The sequence below is a fragment of the Coregonus lavaretus genome, assembly GCF_964263955.1.
Source record: "Coregonus lavaretus genome assembly, contig: HAP1_SCAFFOLD_1817, whole genome shotgun sequence".
NCBI lineage: Eukaryota > Metazoa > Chordata > Actinopteri > Salmoniformes > Salmonidae > Coregonus > Coregonus lavaretus.
Genome location: NW_028159257.1, coordinates 32,575 through 57,500, shown reverse-complemented (window position 1 = coordinate 57,500; position 24,926 = coordinate 32,575). Strand labels below are relative to the sequence as shown.

The 24,926-nt window shown below is 45.6% G+C and overlaps 1 protein-coding gene across 1 annotated transcript in view; it reads right to left on the bottom strand.

Moving 5' to 3' along the window:
* The window catches only part of LOC311123102 (methyl-CpG-binding domain protein 2-like), a gene marked incomplete at its 5' end in the record, with an annotated part of 70,888 nt that overhangs the window by 24,388 nt on the left and 21,574 nt on the right, over positions 1-24,926 (bottom strand). The window contains 3 exons of the mRNA XM_084197376.1: positions 1,662-1,789; positions 17,095-17,272; positions 17,634-17,724. Coding sequence (XP_084053502.1) covers positions 1,675-1,789; positions 17,095-17,272; positions 17,634-17,724 — 384 coding nt within the window. The remainder of the gene's footprint in view (positions 1-1,661; positions 1,790-17,094; positions 17,273-17,633; positions 17,725-24,926) is intronic.

Genomic DNA, 24,926 nt, shown 5'->3' with positions numbered 1-24,926 from the left:
ATGGATAACACTAAACATGATGACAGACTAACCATGGAGAACACTAAACATGATGACAGACTAACCATGGATAACACTAAACATGATGACAGACTAACCATGGAGAACACTAAACATGATGACAGACTAACCATTGAGAACACTAAACATGATGACAGACTAACCATGGAGAACACTAAACATATACAGGCCCATCTGAAGTTTGCCAATGAACATCTGAATGATTCAGAGGAGAACTGGGTGAAAGTGTTGTGGTCAGATGAGACCAAAATCGAGCTCTTTGCCATCAACTCAACTCGCCGTGTTTGGAGGAGGAGGAATGCTGCCTATGACCCCAAGAACACCATCCCCACCGTCAAACATGGAGGTGGAAACATTATGCTTTGGAGGTGTTTTTCTGCTAAGGGGACAGGACATCTTCACCGCATCAAAGGGACGATGGACGGGGTCATGTACTATCAAATCTTGGGTGAGAACCTCCTTCCCTCAGCCAGGGCATTGAAAATGGGTCGTGGATGGGTATTCCAGCATGACAATTACCCAAAACACACAGCCAAGGCAACAAAGGAGTGGCTCAAGAAGAAGCACATTAAGGTCCTGGAGTGGCCTAGCCAGTCTCCAGACCTTAATCCCATAGAAAATCTGTGGAGGGAGCTGAAGGTTTGAGTTGCCAAACGTCAGCCTCGAAACCTTAATGACTTGGAGAAAATCTGCAAAGAGGAGTGGGACAAAATCCCTCCTGAGATGTGTGCAAACCTGGTGGTCAACTACAAGAAACGTCTGACCTCTGTGATTGCCAAAAAGGGTTTTGCCACCAAGTACTAAGTCATGTTTTGCAGAGGGGTCAAATACCTATTTCCCTAATTAAAATGCTAATCAAATTATAACATTTTTGACATGCATTTTTTTGTTTTTTTGTTTTGTTATTCTGTCTCTCACTGTTCAAATAAACCTACCATTAAAATTATAGACTGATCATGTCTTTGTCAGTGGGCAAACGTACAAAATCAGCAGGGGATCAAATACTTTTTCCCCTCACTGTATGTCTCTCCGATGCGAAGAGGGGGGCCTTTAAAACGTTATTTTCCAGGCTCAGAGACTTAGTTAGTCTGGCCATGCACTGCAGCAGTCATGGTAAAACTGCTTGTATGCTATTTTATCGCACTCTTGACAGAGTTGTGTTCTGATAAATTTGCCATCACAAAACGTTTGGGAATCCCTGCTCTAGCCCACACCTGTACCTCAGTAGCAGCTCATGATTATAACTGGTCCCATTTGGTCCTGTTGCACCCCCCCCCCCCCCCCCCCCCCCACACACACACACTCACTCACAGCTCTGTCCCCCCCAGCTCTGCCCCACACAACTCTGTCTCGCCCCCACAGCTCTGTCCACACCCCCACACCCCAACCCTCTACTCCCAGCCACAGATCCTCAGGCCCCATAACCCTGTACCCCCCAGCCCTCTACTCCCAGCCACAGATCCTCCAGCCCCATAACCCTGTACCCCCCAGCCCTCTACTCCCAACCACAGATCCTCCAGCCCCATAACCCTGTACCCCCCAGCCCTCTACTCCCAACCACAGATCCTCAGGCCCCATAACCCTGTACCCCCCAGCCCTCTCCTCCCAACCACAGATCCTCAGGCCCCATAACCCCTCACCATATCTGGTCTCCTATGCAGCCTTGTCCTCTGAGTCTCTGCTGGATTCGGAGGCCCGCGCCAAACCGTCTGCCATCAGTGCATCCTCCAGACACCTGCGGGCCTGGATCACCTTCAGCTCCTGTTCCCTGTGGACACACAGAGAGGACTGGGTTAGGGATAAACACAGAGAGGACTGGGTTAGAAATGAACACAGAGAGGACCGGGGTTACAGATGAACACACAGAGAGGACTGGGTTAGGGATAAACACAGAGAGGACTGGGTTAGGGATGAACACAGAGAGGACTGGGTTAGGGTTGAACAGACAGAGAGGACTGGGTTAGGGATGAACACAGAGAGGACTGGGTTAGGGTTGAACAGACAGAGAGGACTGGGTTAGGGATGAACACAGAGAGGACTGGGTTAGGGTTGAACACAGAGAGGACTGGGTTAGGGTTGAACAGACAGAGAGGACTGGGTTAGGGATGAACTCAGAGAGGACTGGGTTAGGGATGGGGACTATATGAGATGTGTGTTAGGTGTAGAGAGGCTTTGAGTCTTAAGGTTTCTTCTTTGACAAATTCCTGAAGGTTACCAGGGCATCACTCTATTCTCACTTCTCAGCCTTACATACGGATTATGTTATGATATTATTATATGGAGAAAACCCCATATAAATTCAACCAAATTTTAGAACGTATGACTGCTGTGTGCCTGCACGCCCTCACTCCACCCTCAGATAGCGCTACCCAACAAACGGCAATCCTCCTTCTTCTTCTTCTTCTGCTGTTGTTGGTATTATCAGATATTGACATGAGAAACAATACCAAGCAGATCTAATACTGGGATTGGGTTTCTTTTACTGGATTAGAATGCAGGGGGGAATCAAATCCTATTTCTCCTCACAGCTGAAAGATGGAATGTATGTGGTGATATCACAGTCTGATGACCTGTCTTTTTTCATCCTATGGGGTGAGAGAGGGATGAGGGAGAAGAAAAGAAAAGGAAGTCACCCACTCCACTTCCTCTTATAACCCAGAGAGAGCTTGTCATCTGAGCTTTAATGCATTTCCCAGTCGATAAGCCTGAATGCACAGGGACAGGCTGACGAGAGAGGATGACAGGTCAGCCGTCAGTGTGCCATGCATGTGTATACACTGCCATCTAGAGGCTGAACTGAAGACTGCACTCTCAAGAGCTCTCAGTGGCATGGAGTGAGTAGTGCACTATGTAGGGACTAGGCTGCCACTTGGGAAGAATTGGGAGAGGTGTTATACTGCAAGGTGTTTCATGCCTCATAGTTCCAGCAGATATGACTGCCTGTCAGGTCCCTACAGATGATGCCAGAGGAATATATATATATATATATATATATATATATATATATATATATATATATATATATATATATATCTCTCTCTCTCTCTCTCTCTCTCTCTCTCTCTCTCTCTCTCTCTCTCTCTCTCTCTCTCTCTCTCTCTCTCTCTCTCTCTCTCTCTCTCTCTCTCTCTCTCTCTCTCTCTCTCTCTCTCTCTCTCTCTCTCTCTCTCTCTCTCTCTCTCTCTCTCTCTCTCTCTCTCTCTCTCTCTCTCTCTCTCTCTCTCTCTCTCTCTCTCTCTCTCTCTCTCTCTCTCTCTCTCTCTCTCTCTCATATTTAAGGGGCTTTATTAGCATGGGAAACATATTTTTACATTGCCAAAGCATGTGAAATAGATAATAACAGTAAACATTACACTCACAAAAGTTCCAAAATAATAAAGACTCTTTCTCTCTGACTCTCACTCTGCAGAGAATGTGTTCCAATACCCCAGGAAGGCATCAGTCAGACCATCAACATTTCTACTCCATATTCCCCATGACTAGAGTAGATCACATTATGATGAATAGGAATACAACCCTACATGTTGTGATGAAGTGTCTCTTCGATGGTGGCCTATGTCCGTGCACTACCTTGACCTGGGCCTGGATAGGGTGCCATTTTGGACACAGGAAGCCATTGACTAGTATGAATCCTGCTCCTAAAAGGCATCACAATGTTAAACTGTACAGCAGCATACTATTCTGTCACTAGCTCATACAGTCAATGGTCAATCTAAAGGTTTATTTTATTCAAAGTCCTTAAGAGTCCATTTTTTCCCCACTCTTTCAGTAGTTCTGGAGGAGACAGAAATACTGTTAACCTTTCACTGAGTGGGCTATATCAGGGTCACACAGAGAGTTTCTTGGTAGTCTTAAACAAATCTACTTTGAAACAAAAGTATACACTTCACACACATGGTTATAGACTGGAAAAAAATAATCTACATTTACATTTACGTCATTTAGCAGACGCTCTTATCCAGAGCGACTTACAAATTGGCTATAGAGTATAAATGTATTAAATGTTGAGTTTGCATCCAAATAATACACTTTATATGCATCACAGACGACTGAATTATTACAAAACTGTTTGACATAGAAACACATTTATTTTATAATGTATTAATTATGAAATTATGAAACATATTAATAATATTCCACCCATGAGGCCACTAGGTCATTCGACTTCAGGAAAGGGCTACCCTGTCTCCTTCACTTGGATTCACCTGGTCAGTCTATGTCATGGAAAGAGCAGGTGTTATGGGCTTAAAAAAATTGTTATGGGCTTAAAAAAAAAGAAGAAGACACTTGAGCATGTCAGATATAGAGTTGAAATGTATTCAATGTTGAGTTTGCATCCCAATATTACACTCTATATACATCCCAGAAGACTGAAATATAGCAAAACCGTTTGACATACTCCCGAGTGGCGCAGTGGTCTAAGGCACTGCATCGCAGTGCTAGCTGTGCCACTAGAGATCCTGGTTCGAATCCAGGCTCTGTCGTAGCCGGCCGTGACCGGGAGACCAATGGGGCGGTGCACAATTGGCCCAGCGTCGTCTAGGGTAGGGGAGGGAATGGCCGGCAGGGATGTAGCTCAGTTGGTAGGGCATGGCGTTTGCAACGCCAGGGTTGTGGGTTCGATTCCCACGGGGGTATAAAAAATAATGTAAGTCGCTCTGGATAAGAGCGTCTGCTAAATGACGTAAATGTAAAACATAGAAACATCAGATTTCATGTTTATTAATTATGAAAAATATGAATGACATTCCACCCAAGAGGCCACTAGGTCATTTGACCACAGGAAAGGGACTCTAGGGTCAGACTGTATCGCCTTAGCGCAGGTATACTAAGCTGCTGAGGGTACAGTTATGTCTGGGGGATTCCTAACGAAACTACAACAAAAAAATACCATGATTTTTTTGGGATTTTCACAAAATATGATCCATAGCACTTGTGACATTTTGTTCATTTTGTTCTTACCCAGGCCTCCTTTAAGACTGTTTAAATCTGTAGGTGCTACAAAAGAAAACATCGGTGTCATATGAAGCTTCACTGCTTGCTCACTAATATGAGAAATATATGAGAAATATTTTGATTTCAATAATACGTTTCTTACATTAATTTATGAATATTGAAAAATCTAAACATGAATACATTTTCAATGTATTGTTGAACATAATACTGTATTCTCCACAGGCATATCAAAGTTACAGAGTGAGATCTACAGTTAACTGCCAAAATAAAGGAAACACTGACCAAATGAGGGATACAAAGTGCAGTTGAAGTTGGAAGTTTACATACCCCTTAGCCAAATACATGTAAACTCAGTTTTTCACAATTCCTGACATTTAATCCTAGTAAAAATTCCCTGTCTTAGGTTAGTTAGGATCAACATTTTATATTAAGAATGTGAAATGTCAGAATAATAGTAGAGAGAATGATTTATTTCAGGTTTTATTTCTGTCATCACATTCCCAGTGGGTCAGACGTTTACATACACTCAATTAGTATTTGGTAGCATTGCCTTTAAATGGTTTAACTTGGGTCAAACATTTCGGGTAGCCATCCACAAGCTTCCAACAATAAGTTGGGTGAATTTTGGCCCATTCCTCCTAACAGAGCTGGTGTAACTGAGATAGGTTTGTAGGCCTCCTTGCTCGCATACGCTTTTTCAGTTCTGCCCACACATTTTCTATAGGATTTAGGTCAGGGCTTTGTGATGGCCATTCCAATACATTTACATTTACGTCATTTAGCAGACGCTCTTATCCAGAGCGACTTACAGTTAGTGAGTGCATACATTCTTTTTTATTTTTCATACCCCCTGTGGGAATCGAACCCACAACCCTGGCGTTGCAAACGCCATGCTCTACCAACTGAGCTACATCCCTGCCGGCCATTCCCAAAATATTGACCTTAAGCCATTTTGCCACGACTTTGGAAGACCCATTTGCGACCATGTTTTGACTTCCTGACTGATGCCTTGAGATGTTGCTTCAATATATCCACATAATTTTCCTTCCTCATGATGCCATCTATTTTGTAAAGTGCACCAGTCCCTCCTGCAGCAAAGCACCCCCACAGCATGATGCTGCCACCCCCATGCTTCACGGTTGGGATGGTGTTCTTCGACTTGCAAGCGACCCCCTTTTTCCTCCAAACATAATGATGGTCATTATGGCCAAACAGTTCTATTTTTGTTTCATCAGACCAGAGGACATTTCTCCAAAAAAGTACAATCTTTGTCCTCATGTGCAGTTGCAAACCATAGTCTGGCTTTTTTATGGCGGTTTTGGAGCAGTGGCTTATTCCTTGCTGAGCAGCCTTTCAGGTTATGTCGATATAGGACTCAGTTTACTGTGGATATAGATACTTTTGTACCTGTTTCCTCCAGCATCTTCACAAGGTCCTTTGCTGTTGTTCTGGGATTGAGTTGCACTTTTCGCACCAAAGTACATTCATCTCCAGGAGACAGAACGCGTCTCCTTCCTGAGTGGTATGACGGCTGCGTGGTCCCATGGTGTTTATACTTGCCTACTATTGTTTGTACAGATGAACGTGGTACCTTCAGGCGTTTGGAAATTGCTCCCAAGGATGAACCAGACTTGTGGAGGTCTACCATTTTTGGCTGATTTCTTTTGATTTTCCCATGATGTCAAGCAAAGAGGCACCGAGTTTAAAGGTAGGCCTTGAAATACATCCACAGGTACACCTCCAATTGACTCAAATTATGTCAATTAGCCTATCAGAAGCTTCTAAAGCCATGACGTAATTTTCTGGAATTTTCCAAGCTGTTTAAAGGCACAGTCAACTTAGTGTATGTAAACTTCTGACCCACTGGAATTGTGATACAGTGAATTATAAGTGAAATAATCTGTCTGTAAACAATTTTTGTTAGTTAACAAGTTTTAATGACTCCAACCTAAGTGTATGTAAACTTCCGACTTCAACTGTATATTGAAAGCAGGTGCTTCCATACAGATGTGGTTCCTGAGTTAATTAAGCAATTACCATCCCACCATGCTTAGGGTCATGTATAAAAATGCCCAGTTGTCCATTATTTTGATCTCAGTGACTTGAAAGTGGGGTCTCAAAGGAGCATAATGGGTTTAAAAGGGGAATTTCACCCTGGCATGTAGTCATTACTATATGAACAACACTACGTTTTTTTTTATCATAAACATCACAATTATCCAAACCACAAGCTAGAACACACATTTTAATTTCACTGGTAGAATCAGGAAGTTTCGACCCCCTGTGTATTCTTCTCCTCATAGTGAACCAGTAAATCCGGCTGATAGAGGGGGCGTGGCCACACACTGGAATAACAGCATTGTTTACTTCGAACGACCAACACACAATAATCTCAGAACTTCTCTAGGCTTAGATTTATTTGAAAACTTTTGTTTTTCACTAATGTTTTTCATCATGCCCGTGTGGTGTTCTGTGCCTGCCTGTGCCAATTACAAACAAGCATGAAAATTAGTTACCTTTCACCGTTCTACCTACCGGAGATTCACCCCGATTCTACCAGTGGCTTGCGGCTATCAAGAATGATGCGGTGACCAAAGGTTATCAGAGGGATTTTCAGGCTGACCTGTTGGGGAATCCATTTCGACGACAGCTGAGACAACAAAACGGAAGATTCTCATTTAGAGGTGACCTAACGTTAGCTAGCTTGCTAGCCTAGCTGGGTAATTTAGCTAGCTAGCTAACGTTACAGTCCTGTATTTAACTCTAAAAGACATCAGCTAAATCACATAGCGCATCTTTCGGTAAACACACGGTCAATCAATTTAGCTTATGCCATGGTACTGGTAGTCACTGATAGACTGGTAGCTAACTTCGGCAGAGTAAACATGTTTGTTTGTTCATTCTATCTTTGACTGACGTTAGCTAGCTAGCTAATGTTATTCTGATTTGGTATCTCATTTTGGTAGACATCTATTCCACCCTTGTCTGGAAAACACGGTTACTAAAAATAGAATTGTAGATATAGCTAACTCACTCTCTGTTTGTATGTTGGTAGCAATTATGAATGTGTATAAATCGTCTATGGTTGGTTAGTTGGTTCTCAGACAGTCTCAGCTGGCTAACAATCTTGATGCCAATTTAGTGGCGCTAGTTAGCAAAACGCAAGCTGACAATATTATAATGTACATGTTCGGTATGCTTAGCTAGCCAGTCTAATAGAGATCAATATAATTAGTGGGGTGGTTAAATTGTGTATTCTGTATTTTGTTGTAGGTGGTACAGAAATCTGATTCCACCAACATGCGCTTCCTACCCCTAGCTCTGCACAAGGTGAAGGCAAGTTGGCCAAAATGTTTACAAGCTGTGTTAAGGGGTTACAGGTGGTTCGAGGTAGCCTGAGGACCACAGAGAACCTTCCAGACCATGTCATCAATTCAGTCTAACCCTCTTCTCTTTTTAACTCAGCTTATCTGGAGTCATTCCACAGTGCTGAAAAATAACCCAAAGCATGAGGGAAAGGACACACCTTGCTGTTATGGAGCTCAACAAGATTGTGGGCCTGAAGCCAGCCAGGAACACTGAAAAGGTATAAATCAAGACTACAACAGTAATGACACAACCACCTCATTCTCCTCTCTGTAGATTCTCTAAAACACAATACAGAGACACGTCTACAACAATCCCCTGCTACTATTGACAACAATGATCTGTCAGTCAATGGGCTGGGGGAGGTTTACAGACAGGTCTTTGAGATGAGGACGGGGTTTTTGGTTGTGCTTAGACAGTAAATGTATTGTTGTGTATGAGAACAATTGAGGTGGCATTTCTCCTCAATCTCCCATACACAACAATTCATACTGTGTAAGACCTGCCTTCCTAAGACTTTTCACACCTTCTTTAGCCCCCCCCCCCCCCCCCAGCTCATTCACTTTGTTGACTGATCTTTCTTCTCAAAAGAAGCTCCCAACGTCCCCTCTCATTGTCCCCAAACAATACGCTAGCCGGACCCATTCAACAAAAAGTGTAAAACGCTAACACCACAACCATGTATTTCCAGGAGACGTGCAGTACCAGCAAATCTTCTTGCAAGAGGACCAAACAGTGAGTGGTTAAGAAGCCCTACACCACCTTGGGCAGAGTCTTATCCAGCTGGCCGTTCACCGCAGACAGGACAAGACCATTCTCAGCTTCCACAGCCAACCATGCCGAACACAATTGCCGGATAAAGGACTATGCCTGCGTTTACACACTAATTGGTCTTTTGACCAACAGATCTGTTCTTTACATTTTAGTCATTTAGCAGACGCTCTTATCCAAAGCGACTTACAGTTAGTGAATGCATAGTATTTTTTATTTTTTTATTTTTTTTATACTGGCCCCCCATGGGAAACGAACCCACATCCCTGCCGGCCAAACCCTCCCTACCCTGGACGACGCTGGGCCAATTGTGCGCCACCCATGGGTCTCCCGGTCACGGCCGGCTGCGACAGAGCCTGGACTCGAACCAGGATCTCTAGTGGCACAGCTAGCACTGCGATGCAGTGCCTTAGACCACTGTGCCACTCGGGAGTCTGAAAAATATCTGATGTGATTGAGACCAATTGGTGAAAAAAGGATCAGAATTGGGCTGCCTGTGTAAACGCAGCCGGTTTGGCTCAGCATAAGACCATATCCAGTAGAACAGGGTTCTCCAACCATGTTCCTGGAGAGCTGCCCTCCTGCAGATTTTCACCCCAACCCCATTTATAACTAACCTGGTTCAGCTTATCAAGCAGCTAATTATTAGAATCAGGTATGCTAGATTAGGGTTGGAGTGAAAACCTACAGGACGGTAGCTCTCCAGGAACAGGGTTGGAGTGAAAACCTACAGGACGGGGTTAGAGAGCCCTGATATAGAACCACCATAAAATAAATACAGATTTTTTTCTATCAATCTTTGAAATATGTCTGCCCTTCACATAAGATATTTATATTAGCTGTACAGGGCACTGTAGCATCAAACAGATGCTAGACATTAAGATATCCAAATAATGTTTATTTATTTGTAAAATTCTAAAATACAGGAGAGTGTACACTATTTAATGCTAACTCAAGAGAACTGTGTATTCAACAAGAATGTTATATGGTAAAAGTAACATACCATTTTGTTTTTTTATGAACAGAGTAGTACAGTTCAGTGTGTCCGAGTGTGTCTCCATCAACGAGTGAAAAGACTTGAAATAGACACGATGTCGGAGCACATATTGTTGGATTACTTTATGGAGCAAAAAAAAAAGTATTTATTTTAATAACGGAGCATTTTCTAAATTTAAACTGACCCGCTGCTACTGGACACTGACATTTTATGAGACTCCTGTTTCCCCGAATCAAGGACGAAGATGGCATCGCTAAGGTTGGTCAAAAATTCTCTGTGCTACACAAAACAGTACCTATCCTGTAACTACCAGTAATGGATGCCAAAACTCTTTGGTTAAATCACATTATCTGGGTGTAACAATCTGTGGCTAAAAGAAATGCTGATCAGCAGATGATGGGAGAGGTGGTCATGATGAAATTACCATTCCAAAGAAATATACAGTAAGTTCAGGCAATACTTGTACAGCTGTGGGAGGAGTGTTGTCATGATCAAACTGCCATTCAGCTCCGAATAAGTAATCTGCTTGAAATCCAGCTGTCACGATCGTTCTGAGAAGCGGACCAAGGCGCAGCGTGATAGGATGAGAAGCGGACCAAGGCGCAGCGTGATAGGATGAGAAGCGGACCAAGGTGCAGCGTGATAGGATGAGAAGCGGACCAAGGCGCAGCGTGATAGGATGAGAAGCGGACCAAGGCGCAGCGTGATAGGATGAGAAGCGGACCAAGGCGCAGCGTGATAGGATGAGAAGCGGACCAAGGCGCAGCGTGATAGGATGAGAAGCGGACCAAGGCGCAGCGTGATAGGCGTACATACTCTATTGAAGTGTACACAACACGAACAAAAACAACAAAACGATACGTGAAGTCCTAGGTAATAACAACAAACCTTTACGGAACAAGATCCCACAATAAACTGGTGCCAACAGGCTGCCTAAGTATGGTCCCCAATCAGAGACAACGAGCTACAGCTGTCTCTTGATTGGGAACCACCCTGGCCAACATAGAAACTAAATGATCTAGAACACAACATAGAAAACTATAACATAGAAAAATCTACACCCTGGCTCAACATATAAGAGTCCCCAGAGCCAGGGCGTGACACCAGCATAATGCCTAATCCCTCGAGATGGATACAGTTCACAGGATACAGTTCTGCTTCAATGACACACGCAGGCAAAGAAATTATGTTTCTGTATCTAGAATCCACTCCAGGAAGAAGCCCAGGCACCACACTTTTGTCTAAGACAAAAAAGAAAAAAAAGAAATGACACTATATTTTACAGTTTGAACAACAGTTGAACCGTGCCAGCATAACATCAACATTAGGGTAGACTAGTTGAACATGCATACATGTGCACAGGCACAGAGATTACATTTACAACAATATCTAGCCTAATAGAAAGACATATGGAATAACCTTCAACCTTGTGCACAGTGACCAGACCGTACAAATGAGCCTAGGTAGGTAGGCAGACAGTATCTACCTATATCCATGTCTGTCAGGCTTGCTTAGGCAAATATTTGTTATAGTAAAACCAGCTTCAGTTTTAGAGATTTACAACAGTAAAATGTTGTATTATTGTTTCTCCTCAATGTTTGCTAGTAAACGTAGCTTAGCTAGCTAGCTAGCTGGATACGCAATAACTGTTGTTTACATCTGTTTGGAATCCTATCTTGCGTCATTGCCTATAATTTAGTGAGCTTGAAATGGATCCACGGTCATAATCATAACCAATGTCAACCCTCACCAATTATATGTTACATAGCTAGCTAGTAAAATTATTTACAGTTGCTGATGTTACACGTTTGCTTACAAGTTGCAAAAGATCTCAGATTGTAAAACCTCTTATATGTTTTGTCATAGATATGGCTACCAGTAGTTGTTTAGCTAGCTTAACTTAGTCAGCTAGCTAGCTAAGTTAGCAAACAGAAAAATTATTTTATTTCCCCCCACTGTAACACAGCAATATGTTAGCCAGCAATACTCAATATGGGTTTCTGCAGATAAACTAAAGTTAGCTAGCTAGCTAGGTGGCTAGCAGGAATAATAGCTACTTAGCTAGGCACCATATTTGTCATCTGCCCTCTTGGTGCTGGCATCAGCTGTAGATGAGCTTCTAGTGTTAGCTAAATCCAACCCTTTGTTTCGCTATACTTCGGTTGACGTCACCATGTAGCTAATAGATGCTCCATTGTCAAATTCGTGTTGCATTTTGGGGGAGGAACGGGGGCCAGAGCATGAAGAACCGCCCAACACAAGTTGTAGTCTTTCAGAGACTAGAAAAAAAATGTGTCTGCTTGTATATTTAGCAATGAATCCGTCGATAGGAATACCCCCCCCCCCCCCCCCCATTAATACACCGGAAGCCGTCATAGGGTGTATCATTCAGCGCGCGAAACCCTGACCTGCCTTCCTCCTGGGCAATTATGTGTGAAACACATCTCACTGTCTTAGAAATGTCTCAGACATGATGAAAACAAGCCCATATTCCCACAGGGAGGGAGGGAGCGGTAGAGAGAGAGAGAGAGAGAGAGAGAGGGGGGGGGGGGGGGGGGTGGAGAGAAAGATGGAGGGAGGGAGAGGGAGAGGGAGAGATGGAGGGAGGGAGAGAGAGATGGGGGGAGGGCCATGGTGGGAGCTGTCTGACGTGAGGAGAATCTACAGCAGCTGAAACACACTAGCTACATGACACAGCAATATCACAGCTCAGCTCAAATCAGTCCCTCCAGGATTTTGTGGGTATTGTTTGTGAAATTCTCAGGCAAAAATGCTTCATTTTGCTGCTGCAATTCTTACATTTTGCATGGCAAAATGATTTTGTCCACATTTACGCTGACGAGGGAAGTTTGTTGACGTGTGGCTTGATTGAACCATATTATGCGGGAAATGTGCGGTAATTGGTTGAAATTGCGAGCCCTCTTTCTGTACTGCGTGATGGGTCAGTTTTATATGATAATATTGCCATGATTTGACTGTTTTATGCAGAAATAGTGGGGTGAATGGCCCTCGCATAATATGCAGGGAATTGTTCTGTGGGAGAAAAAAAAATTGTGATCGCAGAATCCTGTGATGGACTGCTCAATATCCCAGCTAAGAGGAGGGACATTCTCTACAGTAGAGGACTTCACAGGTCCAAAAGACCAGAAATTCTGAGTTCCGACCCAGGATGTCGGGTCGGGTCTGATACAATGGGTCTCAGGTATGTGCAATTAAAATGTATTTACCGACTGGAACCGTCCTCTGTTCATTTAATTTGTGTGGGGTAATGAGAACTGTCCTCTGTTCATTTAATTTGTGTGGGGTAATGAGAACTGTGCAAGCTTGATATCTGTGTCAGCCAGTTGCAACTCAATAAAACGTATAGCTTAGAGTAAAGTCCAGCTGAAACTGGTTCCGGCTGCTCACCTCACGTGTGCCTGCTGCTGAGGAGAAAGACAGCAAGTGAAAGGAGCCTTGTCCAGGCTACTGTTGATTGAGAAGATGGAGGCCTTTTTCACTGAAGTAAAACATACGTAGAGGAAAAAGAGTGTAGTGAAAAGAAGCCGACGAGGGGAACGTCCTCGGGGACTAGAGGTTAATAACAAGGGGAACGTCCTCTGGGACTAGAGGTTAATAACAAGGGGAATGTCCTCTGGGACTAGAGGTTAATAACAAGGGGAATGTCCTCAGGGACTAGAGGTTAATAACAAGGGGAACGTCCTCGCGGACAAAGTTTTAACATTGTAGTGGACAAAGATGAGAAGAACGTTGGCACGGCCAAATGGACCGTGTGAATCATGAGAAGAACGTTGGCACGGCCAAATGGACCGTGTGAATCATGAGAAGAACGTTGGCACGGCCACATGGACCGTGTGAATCATGAGAAGAACGTTGGCACGGCCAAATGGACCGTGTGAATCATGAGAAGAACGTTGGCACGGCCAAATGGACCGTGTGAATCATGAGAAGAACGTTGGCACGGCCACATGGACCGTGTGAATCATGAGAAGAACGTTGGCACGGCCAAATGGACCGTGTGAATCATGAGAAGAACGTTGGCACGGCCAAATGGACCGTGTGAATCATGAGAAGAACGTTGGCACGGCCAAATGGACCGTGTGAATCATGAGAAGAACGTTGGCACGGCCACATGGACCGTGTGAATCATGAGAAGAACGTTGGCACGGCCACATGGACCGTGTGAATCATGAGAAGAACGTTGGCACGGCCAAATGGACCGTGTGAATCATGAGAAGAACGTTGGCACGGCCAAATGGACCGTGTGAATCATGAGAAGAACGTTGGCACGGCCAAATGGACCGTGTGAATCATGAGAAGAACGTTGGCACGGCCACATGGACCGTGTGAATCATGAGAAGAACGTTGGCACGGCCAAATGGACCGTGTGAATCATGAGAAGAACGTTGGCACGGCCACATGGACCGTGTGAATCATGAGAAGAACGTTGGCACGGCCACATGGACCGTGTGAATCATGAGAAGAACGTTGGCACGGCCAAATTGACCGTGTGAATCATGAGAAGAACGTTGGCACGGCCAAATGGACCGTGTGAATCATGAGAAGAACGTTGGCACGGCCACATGGACCGTGTGAATCATGAGAAGAACGTTGGCACGGCCACATGGACCGTGAGAATCATGAGAAGAACGTTGGCACGGCCACATGGACCGTGTGAATCATGAGAAGAACGTTGGCACGGCCACATGGACCGTGTGAATCATGAGAAGAACGTTGGCACGGCCACATGGACCGTGTGAATCTCGCTATTCAGGTTTGATGCAATTTTCTATCTTTTTATTATTTATTTTCGTATTTATTATCTTTTGTTAACCAGTTCTTGAAAAAAGTGTTTTGTTTCATTTTGTTGAGACATTTTAGTTAGCTAAATTAAGTTTGAACTGTCTTTAATTTTGTGATGTGTATTTAGTTTCCTGCTGTAAAAGAAATAGCATTAGCCTATTGCTGTCATTTGCTTACGGTAGGCACTTGCCTTTGTTGGTAATTGCTGCAATATAGGCCTATTCAAAACATTTGTGAAGGTTTAAACCAGTTCTTTAAATATGCAAAAATATGTTTTTCTGTTGAGCCATTTTCTTTAGCCAAATTAAGTAATGTTGCGTTTGTCGCAGTATAGTAGAATTCCCGGTAGGCCAGGCACTCAAACCATCAAAAGGACGAGATGCAAACATGTAATTTAATGCAACAATATAATAGCCTGTTCGTATTTTCCCTATAAACAATGACTTGAGCAAGATGGCGCCGACAGACAAGGCAGCTCTGTTTCTAGCTCCTAAGCAACTTTGCAGTATTTCATTTTTTTGTTTTTTTTTCACAGAATCATGGCTCTCTCGGGATATACAGCCAGCTGGGTTCTCAGTACATCGCACAGACAGGAATAAAGAACTCTCCGGGAAGAAGAAAGGCGGTGGTGTATGTTTCATGATTAACTACTCAAGGTGTGATTGTGGTAACGTACAGGAACTCAAGTCCTTTTTCTTCACCCGACCTAGAATACCAATCAAATGCCGACCGTATTTCCTCCCAAGATAATTATCTTCGGTTATAGTCACAGCCGTGTATATTCCCCCTCAAGCCGATACCACGACGGCCCTCAAGGAACTACACTGGACTTTGTGCAAACTGGAAACCACATATCCTGAGGCCGCATTTATTGTAGCTGGGGATTTTAACAAAGCACATTTGAGGAAAACGCTACCAAAGTTCTACCAACACATTGCCTGTAGTACTCGCGCTGCTAAAACGCTCAACCACTGTTACTCCCCCTTCGGCAAATCAGATCACGACTCCATTTTGCTCCTCCCTTCCTATAGGCAGAAACTCAAACAGGAAGTACCTGTGCTAAGGTCTATTCAACGCTGGTCTGACCAATCGGAATCCATGCTTCAAGATTGTTTTGATCACGTGGACTGGGATTTGTTCCGGGTAGCCTATGAGAATAACATTGACGTATACACGGACACAGTGACTGAGTTCATCAGGAAGTGTATAGGGGATGTTGTTCCCACTGTGACTATTAAAACCTACCCAAACCAATAACCGTGGATAGATGGCAGCATTCGCGCAAAACTGAAAGCGCGAACCACCGCATTCAACCATGGCAAGGTGACTGGGAATATGGCAGAATACAGACAGTGTTGCTACTCACTCCGCAAGGCAATTAAACTGGCAAAACATCAGTATAGAGACAAAGTGGAGTTGCAATTCAACGGCTCAGACACCAGACGTATGTGGCAGGGTCTACATATAATTACGGACTACAAAGGGAAAACCAGCCACTTCGCGGACACCGACGTCTTCCTCCCAGACAAGCTAAACACCGTCTTCGCCCTCTTTGAGGATAACACAGTGCCACCGACACGGCCCGCTCCCAAGGACTGTGAGCTCTCGTTCTCCGTGGCCGACGTGAGTCAAACATTTAAGCGTGTTAACCCTCGCAATGCTGCCGGCCCAAACGGCATCCCTAGCCGCGTCCTCAGAACATGCGCAGACCAGCACTGGTCTGTTTGGGTCTGGTTATCCTTTTCAGAACGTGTCTCAGTAAAACATTTTTATTTTTTAAAATAATTTATGCCTATCGGGTTGGATCCATTTCGGAACGGGTCCAACATTTTGGACACGTGAAGACGTCTAGTGCACATTGGATGGTGGTTATGTATGCACACGTGGTGAAAATAATAAAAATACTTGTCCACAGTAGAAATGTGAAAAAGTACTGCCTGGGAAGAAAGTACACTGAGCAGGTGCCATCGCTTTGTTTAGTGACTTCAGAGCACATTGACGTACCGCACATCTACCTGCTCTCCCACACACTCACACTCAGTCTCTCTCTATGTCTCTCGCTCTGTCTCTGTCTGTCTCTCTCGCTCTCTCTCTCACACACACACACACGCATGCACACACAGGACTGACATTTTACTGTGTATCCTGGTCGGTGACACAGACAGACACACATGTCTTACCGGATGTCCTGGTCTGTGACTATGAAGGCCTTACAGAGGGGCTGTGACGTGTTGAGCCAGACAGCAGGGTTCTTCTCTGCGGCCGAGGTCGTCTGTCCCGTGATGGGGGAGGAGCTCATGTGGAGGGCGCTGGAGATAGCAGAGAGGAGCGTCTCGTCTGACGTGTCTGGACCCACACCTGGTACGGGACAACACCGCAGGAACACGGTCAGGACCATAACCATAGTCAGACCCACCAACCCCTTCTGGTCGGGCAGGCAGACAGGCAGGCAGGCAGGCAGGCAGGCAGACAGACAGGCAGGCAGGCAGGCAGGCAGGCAGGCAGGCAGGCAGACAGACAGCCTCACATACCTCATTGTTTACTTTGATGTGTTCTATCTCACAGTACAGTGTATTTAATTTATAGTAAATATGTGACTAGATATAACAAATAATGGATAAAATACCATTATAATTGTAAGATAATATAACATGAATTATTATATTACTATTATTAACATCAGATACATAAACAGAGAGCATGCAGGCTGTGCTCCTACTTGTTAAACCTTTGGGAAGCTCCATGGTCCTGAGCACCTCTTCTGTGATGTCTGACACCCTCAGGCCCTTCAACCGCTTCTCCCAGAACAGCTGCAAACACAACAGAGGGGTGATGAGAGGAGGAGAGGAGGAGAGGAAACAGAGGGGTGATGAGAAGAGGAGAGGAGGAGAGGAAACAGAGGGGTGATGAGAGGAGGAGAGGAAACAGAGGGGTGGTGAGAGGAGGAGAGGAGGAGAGGAAACAGAGGGATGATGAGAAGAGGAGAGGAGGAGAGGAAACAGAGGGGTGATGAGAAGAGGAGAGGAGGAGAGGAAACAGAGGGGTGATGAGAAGAGGAGAGGAAACAGAGGGGTGATGAGAAGAGGAGAGGAGGAGAGGAAACAGAGGGGTGCTAAGAGGAGAGGAGAGGAGGAGAGGAAACAGAGGGGTGATAAGAGGAGAGGAGGAGAGGAAACAAAGGGGTGATAAGAGGAGAGGAAACAGAGGGGTGATGAGAAGAGGAGAGGAGGAGAGGAAACAGAGGGGTGATGAGAAGAGGAGAGGAGGAGAGGAAACAGAGGGGTGATGAGAAGAGGAGAGGAGGAGAGGAAACAGAGGGGTGATGAGAAGAGGCAGGTAGCTTAGTGGTTAAGAGCGTTGTGCCAGTAACAGAAAGGTCACTGGATCTAATCCCTGAGCCGACAAGGTGAAAATTTGTCGATGTGCCCTTGAGCAAGGCACTTAACCCTAATTGCTCCTGTAAGTCGCTCTGGATAAGAGCGTCTGCTAAATGACTAAAATGTAAAATGTAAATGTAAGAGGAGAAGAGGAGAGGGATGAGAGGAGGGGAGGAGAGGAAACAGAGGGATGGAACAGTTAGATGGGGAGCAGAGGAGGATCCAGGACCCCCAGAAAACAGGATGTGGTATTTATCCAACTAGAGTTAATTCAGGCTTGGGGTATAAATCCTAGCAGCATCAACAACAACAGTGTTGAAGAGAGAATAAATAGCAGGACAGCAAGGCCTTCAAAGCTATGATGGCAGCAGATCAACCACCCATCCCCCATTCAGAGAGGGGCCTAGCTATCTCTGAGAGAGCTAATGGGAGGAGCCTAGCTATCTCTGAGAGAGCTAAAGAGAGGGGCCTAGCTATCTCTGAGAGAGCTAAAGGGAGGGGCCTAGCTATCTCTGAGAGAGCTAACGGGAGGGGCCTAGCAATCTCTGAGAGAGCTAAAGGGAGGGGCCTAGCCAAGTCACTTGGCTCTGTCATATCCTCACATGGCCTCTCCTATCATTGCTACGCTGACGATACACAACTAATCTTCTCCTTTCCCCCTTCTGATAACCAGGTGGCGAATCGCATCTCTGCATGTCTGGCCGACATATCAGTATGGATGACGGATCACCACCTCAAGCTGAACCCTGGCAAGACGGAGCTGCTCTTCCTCCCGGGGAAGGACTGCCCGTTCCATGATCTCGCCATCACGGTTGACAACTCCGTTGTGTCCTCCTCCCAGAGTGCGAAGAGCCTTGGCGTGACCCTGGACAACACCCTGTCGTTCTCCGCCAACATCAAGGCGGTGACCCGATCCTGCAGGTTCATGCTCTACAACATTCGGAGAGTACGACCCTGCCTTACACAGGAAGCGGCACAGGTCCTAATCCAGGCACTTGTCATCTCCCGTCTGGATTACTGCAACTCGCTGTTGGCTGGGCTCCCTGCCTGTGCCATTAAACCCCTACAACTCATCCAGAATGCCGCAGCCCGTCTGGTGTTCAACCTTCCCAAGTTCTCTCACGTCACCCCCCTCCTCCGCACACTCCACTGGCTTCCAGTTGAAGCTCGCATCCGTTACAAGACCATGGTGCTTGCCTATGGAGCAGTGAGGGGAACGGCACCTCCGTACCTTCAGGCTCTGATCAGTCCCTACACCCAGGCGAGGGCATTGCGTTCATCCACCTCTGGCCTGCTGGCTCCCCTTCCTCTGCGGAAGCATAGTTCCCGCTCAGCCCAGTCAAAGCTGTTCGCTGCTCTGGCACCCCAATGGTGGAACAAGCTCCCTCACGACGCCAGGACAGCGGAGTCACTCACCACCTTCCGGAGACATTTGAAACCCCACCTCTTTAAGGAACACCTGGGATAGGATAAAGTAATCCTTCTACCCCCGTGTATTTATGTGTATGCTAGCAACAGCAGCAGCAGATGAAACAGGAATCTCTTTCTCTCTGGCCTTTAAGCATGAAACACACAGAGAATCTCACTGCCGATAGACGGCCGATAGGTACTCATCACAGTGGAAGGCCGTTCCTTCTCTTGCTAGAACAGAAGCGGTACCTGCTGCGTGCGGAACCGGTAGCGACGGACCTTCCGTTTCTACTTGTAGAGTCGCAACGCTCGTCAGTGTCCAATCAGAGAGCCCAAACCCCCCCACGTAGGGGAACCAACACAAAATAAAAAAATATATAGGTTATTTTCTCTGTACATCCACGGATGAGCCTGTCACACTTCATATGCAATGTAGGCTATGGGATGGTAGCTAGTTAAGTGCACAGACGCAATGCTAACAACACTAAATACTGCCTCCAAGCTAGCTAACCACTGTAGCTAGTATTGACATTATAATTACGTCACAATGGATTAGCTAGTTTCCATTAAACAGATGCCTGTGTTAGCTGCTGAGTTAGTGCAGTGTCCTTAGCTAGCTAGATAGCTATGTTGTGCTAGCTAACATATATGCTAACGTTAGCTAAATATTTGGCTATGGGCCGGCACTGGCAGTATGGGATTATGGAGAGTGAATTTAATTGTTTCTTCATCATCTTGCTAGGTAGTTATCTAGCTGTGACCAACTGGCTGGTATTAACCTCTACGGGATCGGTGTCCCGTATACGGGACGGTTGAGCTAACGTGCGCTAATGTGATTAGCATGACTGTTGTAAGTAACAGCAAACTTTCCAGGACATAGACATGTCTTATATGGGCAGAAAGCTTAAATTCTTGTTAATCTAACTGCACTGTCCAATTTACAGTAGCTATTACAGTGAAAAGAGACCATGCTATTGTTTGAGGAGAGTGCACAACAACAAAAAACTTAGCACGGCAACTGGTTTGATACATTCACCTCTGAAGGTAAATAATGTACTTACATTCAGTAATCTTGCTCTAAATTTGTCATCCTGAGGGTCCCAGAGATAAAATGTAGCATTGTTTTGTTTGATAAAATCAATGTTTATATTCAAATGTGGGAACTGGGTTCTACAGTTTGAACCCCTGCTGTCTCTTGCTCCACACCCACCCCGACCGGCCATCTAGATGTGTGTAAGTTAGTGTATAAGCTAATGATCCATCATGTATGACATGCCTGGGAGTGTGTGAACTTACAAAAATGATATGGTAATAGAAAATGTATGTTCTCTATAGTTATGTACTTGAAAATGTATCAATTGACCAATTCAGCACATTTGGGCAGACTTGATAGTCCAGTATTGCAATGCTTCACTGGATCAATCTGAAACTTTGCACACACACTGCTGAATCTAAATTGCGCCTAAACTGCAATAATATATTGTGGCCTTTCTATTACATTTCAAAGAAAAATAGAAGACGCAGGTTTTTTTGTTTGTATTATCTTTTACCAGATCTAATGTGTTATATTCTCCTACATTAATTTGACATTTCCACAAACTTCAAAGTGTTTCCTTTCAAATGGTAGCTACAGGCAGTTAGATTTGGGTATGTCATTTTAGGCAAAAATTTGAAATAACGGGTCCGATCCTTCAGAGGTTAAACAATGGCTTTCTACAAAATAGCAACATTAGCGCAGTTAGCTTGGAATCTAGACCATAAGCAATATGCCAAACAACGCTACTGCCACCTTCTGTGGTCCTCTGTAGCTCAATTGGTAGAGCATGGCGCTTGCAACGCCAGGGTAGTGGGTTCGATCCCCGGGACCACCCATACGTAAAAATGTATGCACACATGACTGTAAGTCGCTTTGGATAAAAGCGTCTGCTAAATGGCATATGATTTATTATATTATTCTGGCTGAGTGGCTGACGACTTCCAAGGTCTTTGCTGTGTGAACACAAAAGAGAATGACTGCTGATCCTCTGTTCAGAGGTGCTAAGAACCGTCGGCAGGCAAACGTTTGACAATACTACCGGTGTGTCTGAGCTTTAGTGAAAAGGAGGGGGGAGGGGTCTTTCTAAAGCACTGGATCAAATGTTAGCTGCTTGATAAGGTGAGTCATCCATAGTTCATCTCTTATTCATTTACATTACAGTCATTTAGCAGACGCTCTTATCCAGAGCGACTTACAGTTAGTGAATACATATATATATTTGTAATATTTTTTTTTTTGTTTGTTTTTTTTCATACTGGTCCCCCGTGGGAATCGAACCCACAACCCTGGCGTTGCAAACGCCATGCTCTATCAACTGAGCTACATCCCTGCCGGCCATTCCCTCCCCTACCCTGGACAACGCTGGGCCAATTGTGCGATGCCCATGAGTCTCCCGGTCGCGGCCGGCTGCGACAGAGCCTGGATTCGAACCAGGATCTCTAGTGGCACAGCTAGCACTGCGATGCAGTGCCTTAGACCACTGCACCACTCAGGAGACAGGGGAGAGGAGCGGGGAGGCCTTCAGGGAAGTCATCACTAGGGGTAGGAGGAAAGAGAGGTGAGGAGGAAGAGGAGGAGGTCCTAAGGGAAGTCATTGGTGGGAGATGAAAATGTCAAAATCCAAATAAAAGTTAATTCCCCCTCCTCCTCCTCCGCCCTCCTCCTCCTCCTCCACCCTCCTCCTCATCACATGTATAAATGTGTGTGATCACGCTGACACTCCATTTTCTTCACGGCCTCATTAGGCAGCACATATTTAAAGTCACATCATCTGCCAGCCAGCCAGCCTCAGCCTCACACAGACAGCCTAACAGAGGCTAAATGTCCCTCACTGTCCTCAGACCACAGATAGAGCCGCTAGGCTAAATGTCCCTCGCTGTCCTCAGACCACAGATAGAGCCGCTAGGCTAAATGTCCCTCGCTGTCCTCAGACCACAGATAGAGCCGCTAGGCTAAATGTCCCTCGCTGTCCTCAGACCACAGATAGAGCCGCTAGGCTAAATGTCCCTCGCTGTCCTCAGACCACAGATAGAGCCGGTACGGGGAAGGGAGCACTTTGACTCTGTAGTCTGCTGTTGTCAGTGAAACAGCCAGCCACTCTGTAGAGAGCCTGAAGTGTTGTCGTGATAAGGGAATGGTGTTGTGCTGTGGCAGGACAGTGGTGACACTACTTAACATAGCCCAAGCCCAAAAAGTTCAAACCTAACAACAACTGTGTGTGTGTGTGTGTGTGTGTGTGTGTGTGTGTGTGTGTGTGTGTGTGTGTGTGTGTGTGTGTGTGTAGGGGGACAGAATGATCTCCCCAGCAACGAGGAAAGGGGGTGGGTGTCATGGGAAGAGAAGTTGCTGAGTAGGCAGATTGTCCCAATGACACAGAAGCAGCCTATTGGTGGGAGAGAGAGAGAGAATGCCCTGATACATTCCATTAACCCTCCTCATGACTGGCTGGCTGGCTGACTGACTGACTGGCTGGCTGACTGGCTGGCTGGCTGACTGGCTGGCTAACTGGCTGGCTAACTGGCTGGCTGACTGGCTGGCTGGCTGACTGGCTGACTGGCTGGCTGGCTGGCTGGCTGACTGACTGACTAACTGACTGACTGACTGGCTGGCTGGCTGACTGGCTGACTAACTGGCTGATTAACTGGCTGACTGACTGACTGGCTGGCTGACTAACTGGCTGGCTGATTAACTGGCTGACTAACTGGCTGACTGACTAACTGACTGACTGGCTGGCTGATTAACTGGCTGATTAACTGGCTGACTGACTGACTGGCTGACTAACTGGCTGGCTGATTAACTGACTGACTAACTGGCTGACTGACTGGCTGGCTAACTGGCTGGCTGGCTGACTGGCTGGCTGACTGGCTGGCTGGCTGACTGGCTGACTAACTGGCTGAATAACTGGCTGGCTGATTAACTGACTGACTAACTGGCTGACTGACTGGCTGGCTAACTGGCTGGCTGGCTGACTGGCTGGCTGACTGGCTGGCTGGCTGACTGGCTGACTAACTGGCTGACTAACTGGCTGGCTGATTAACTGACTGACTAACTGGCTGACTGACTAACTGACTGACTGGCTGGCTGATTAACTGGCTGATTAACTGGCTGACTGACTGACTGGCTGACTAACTGGCTGGCTGACTGGCTGGCTAACTGGCTGGCTGATTAACTGGCTGACTAACTGGCTGACTGGCTGGCTGAATGGCTGGCTGGCTGGCTGACTGACTGACTAACTGACTAACTGGCTGGCTGACTGGCTGGCTGACTGGCTGGCTGGCTGGCTGACTAACTGGCTGGCTGATTAACTGGCTGACTAACTGGCTGGCTGGCTGGCTGACTGAATGGCTGGCTGACATTCATCTGGTGAGGCTTCATCATGTATACGATAATACAAGCACCCAAACACACTAACACACACACTAACACTAACACACACACACACACACACACTAACACACACACACACACACTAACACACACACACACACACACTCACTAACACACACACTTACACTTACATTTTAGTCATTTAGCAGACGCTCTTATCCAGAGCGACTTACAGTTATAATTTTTTTCATACTGGCCCCCGTGGGAATCGAACCCACAACCCTGGCGTTGCAAACGCACACACTCACTAACACACACACACACTCACTAACACACACACACACTAACACACACACTAACACACACACACACTCACACACTCACTAACACACACACACACACACACACACACACACACACACACACACACACACACACACACAACACACACACTAACACACACACACACACACACACACTCACTAACACACACACACACACACACACTAACACACACACTCACTAACACACACACACACACACACACATACACACACTAACACACACACACACACACACACACACACACACACACACACACTAACACACACACACACTCACTAACACACACACACTAACACACACTAACACACACACACTAACACACACACACACTAACACACACACACACTAACACACACACACACACACACACACACACACACACTAACACACTAACACACACACTCACTAACACACACACTCACTAACACACACACACACACACACATACACACACTAACACACACACACACACACACACACACACACACACACTAACACACACACACACACACACACT